General features: G+C 30.7%; 1 protein-coding gene across 1 annotated transcript; it reads right to left on the bottom strand.

Moving 5' to 3' along the window:
- Positions 1–1069: 1069 nt before the first annotated feature.
- Positions 1070–2782, bottom strand: LOC134269637 (uncharacterized). The gene is made up of 4 exons (XM_062751841.1): positions 2597–2782; positions 1831–2031; positions 1597–1745; positions 1070–1307 (listed from the first exon to the last, which is right to left on the bottom strand). The coding sequence occupies exons 2-4, from the start codon at positions 2003–2005 to the stop codon at positions 1290–1292; spliced, it is 342 nt and encodes a 113-aa protein (XP_062607825.1). The 5' UTR covers positions 2006–2031; positions 2597–2782; the 3' UTR covers positions 1070–1289.
- Between the last annotated feature and the right edge of the window lie 761 nt (positions 2783–3543).

Genomic DNA, 3543 nt, shown 5'->3' with positions numbered 1-3543 from the left:
TTATCTCCATATGTTTCAATGATATTTTCGATAAGGATAAAGATAATCCTCTGACAATAAAAAGAAACATTTTCCCGATGAGACTGTGTATTTTGTAATTATTACCTAAGACAAATTTGTAAACTTTGAATACTGTCAACATGCTTCAATATATATATTTGTTTTAAAACAACCTTTCTATTTAAACGAACAAATATAAAAAAAAATAACACAAGTGCTCTTCAGAATTTGGGGGGAAAAATGATTCAGAGACTTTCCGCAGGACAAATGTCTTTTATGACGTCGTTTCCTGATTATGACAATAAGCACACGACTGGTGTGACCGATCGACAGGGGATGCTCAATCTTCCATGGCACTTAATCCAACGTCAGACGTCTTAAAAGTCCGTGTTTGCTCTGCTCCTGATTTGTATTGTTTCAGAAGTTTTGTTCTTGAATACTTGTTTCTTATCTCCTTTTAGAAGGAAAATGGAATATGCATTTATTTAACAGATTTAAAGAAAATCTTTAATATAATTTACATCACTCTTTTAATTACCGGACAGGATTCAATTTTAAAACACTAGTATTAAAATTCGTATGATTTAATTCAGACACACTAAAAATACACACCATTTTTTGTATGGAATTGAAAAAGAAAAACCATTTGTAAACGAATCGACTTCTTATTTTGTATATAGTTGGTTATGCAGAAAAACACAGCAAATGTAAATATTAATATTTATTGTCTTGTACAAAATAAGCAAGATATTTTTATCATAAAAAAGAAATAATATGCTGAATAAGGGGGAAAAATTAAAATCTTTTGAATTGTGCAATACCGGTAGATTTTCATTTTATGTACGAAATAACCAAAATTAACATTAATTCAACTGTTTACATGTAATATGATAAATCCGTTAAAAATTTAAGATGTCCTAATTAGTATTACCAATTTACCATATGGACATGTAAATTATACTTATAGAAATTTTCCTCCATAGACTAAATAAAATTCAGCTTTCAATTAAACCATCAAATAGATTGTATATTTTTAGAATGCTTTATGGAAAAAAAATGCACAAAAATGGGATGTTTTTACACTTTCTATTCAAAAAGTCAAAGTCATATTTTGCTTTGTTAGGGATATGAAGAAAGAAAATAATATTTGTTACATTACATGGTTCTTATCAAATGCATGCCAGACAAGAATGAGATTTAAATACAACTGTTCCAAACGAATCTCTTTGAATTGTGGGAAAATTAATTTTCCTTTTTTGCAAGAATCATCCTCACTTTTGGGGCTTTGATTAGTTCTTCTTCATAATCTACAAATATTATGTAAAAAATCCTGAAAGGATTGGTCCTATGCAATATAAAAAATATTTTTTGAAAATATGGCACATTTACGTTTTATTATTTAGTTTTAAATGTTCATAAATATTTTTTCATAGTTGTTGGTATATATTTTAAAAATGTCAAGAAATACCCTTTAAGACTGCAGAACTATTAGTTAGTGTTCGAATCAAGTCTTTCTCTTTAATACATTAGCTATATTAAATATGCATCTAGATCCCAATGGATATATTTTCCTGTGATATATAAGAGCATGAATACCAATTTAATAGCCACTGCAACAAGCGCCACGATAGCTACGCCTCCAACTGCACTTGAAATCAAAATGGTCCAGTTATATCCCTGGAATTGTCCCACTATTGAGGAATGCTTCATGTTTTGATCCACAGCTCTCTTCATTCTAAAAGTCTCTAAAATATTGCCATCGTATGATTGTTTGTATGTTTCATAATGAGGCAAAATTGTTTTACAATAATGAATGAGGTGAAATGTTACCTGATGACAGTGGGGTCTGAATGTTACACGTGGTTGATGTGTACAGACACTGTTTGGCTACATCATCCCAGACAAGGACACCGGGACAATCCCTGTCATACATATTCTCATTACTGCAGGTAACATACTTTCTACACGATTCACAGGATTGGTAATGTCCGTTTGGGAGGTTCATACAACTTTTAACACAGACACCAACACCTTTATAAAGTCAAACAAAAGATATCTAGAATATCTAGAATTTTTTTTTTCATCTGAAAAAGGGAATATATTTTGCAATCATCATCTATGATTTCACGACAAAAATGATTACGGGAGTTACATACTAGTACATTATTGGAATTGTTTATATTTGCCTTCACCTATCATGATTGAAACAGAAATTTTAATGTCCTTTATTATTTTTTATAAATATTTTCTGTCTCTGGGCCCTTCATGGAAATATTAGATCAATCCTTTAAACACTTGTCAAATTCTAACCTCCATCAGAAAATTTAAAAACAAGAATGCTCTTTAGCTTGACCTTAACTGCAGAATTATATAAATGTAAAGAATATTTTTTTTATTATTATATCTTTTTAAAATAGTTGTTATAAATAGTATCCATCAAAGGTATAGAAACTTTTTCTCTCATCTATTTCAAATGGTTGCTATTAGTATTATCCAATCAATGCATGATAGTTTGTTTGTTTTAACTGCTCATGTTGGGACGACAGAAAATTTTAGAACATATTTTTGTAAGACTGTAGAATTTATACCACTATACCTGAGCATGGTTTTTCTGTACATTTGGTGGTCTCTTGTGATTGTCCCGGACAGCTGGTTCCTCCGTTACTTGGTGGTGGGTTAGTACAGGTTCTTGTCCGTGATTTGGTACCCTCCCCACAGGTAACTGAGCAAGTACCCCATGGAGACCAGGGAGACCAGTTACCATTAATGGCTAATTAACAAAAAAAAAAGCATTTAGGTCTCCTTATTTACTTAAGGTCAAGATCTAGTAAATGAAAGGTGCCTACAGATTTATCAAATTTGAGAAATATATTCCTATAATGATGCTTTCTAACTTTGGCTTGGTCAAATAAGGTGTTTCGGGGCATAATTTGTAGGAAAACAAGATGAAAAACCATATTTGAAACTGTCATTTTCAATGGTAAATTAAGAATTTAACCAGTCATGAATATGGGATTTTTTTCCATGTCGGACAAAGAAAATGAATCCAGATTGCCTACATTCTGTCAGAAAAGAATAAATTGTATGTTCATGGCCTCTTCATTAAAATGATGTTAAATTTAATATGGTATCGGTACTACTTTTCATGTAATTTCAAATTGATTTCCATGAAATTACTTTATTTTCTACAAAATTCTATTAGAGCGGTAAAGTACGGAAGAAAAAAAATTTAACGTGATTATGACATCATAATGGATTTAGCACTAATAATGATTTAGCAATAATCAAAAAGTTAGTCTAAAGACATTTACTAGATCTTGACCTTAATATAAACATGATGAAGACAACAAGAGGCCCAAGGGCCTTGAATCGCTCTTCTGATAAATTGTACAATCTATCACTTCTACTTGGAGCCTCTAACCTTAAGTATTCTAAGATCCAAGTTGTATCAACTGACAAAGTCTGATGATTCTTAGCCAATTAGGACTGAAAATATTTTTAATAATAAAGCTATAAAAAACCATAAGTACATCACAGTGACCT

Source organism: Saccostrea cucullata, unplaced genomic scaffold (genome assembly GCF_032062105.1).
Source record: "Saccostrea cucullata isolate Sc308-1 unplaced genomic scaffold, CSIRO_AGI_Scuc_v1 ctg18352, whole genome shotgun sequence".
NCBI lineage: Eukaryota > Metazoa > Mollusca > Bivalvia > Ostreida > Ostreidae > Saccostrea > Saccostrea cuccullata.
The sequence above is the reverse complement of the archived record's forward strand: the minus strand, read 5'-3'. Positions and strand labels throughout refer to the sequence as shown.

Bases quoted from the DNA above. Each gene is read 5' to 3' on its own strand.
- LOC134269637 (XM_062751841.1), bottom strand. From the start codon at position 2,005: ATGAACCTCCCAAACGGACATTACCAATCCTGTGAATCGTGTAGAAAG. The intron at 1,746-1,830 runs GTAACATTTCAC...GCAATATTTTAG, and splicing joins TCAGACCCCACTGTCATCAG to AGACTTTTAGAATGAAGAGA.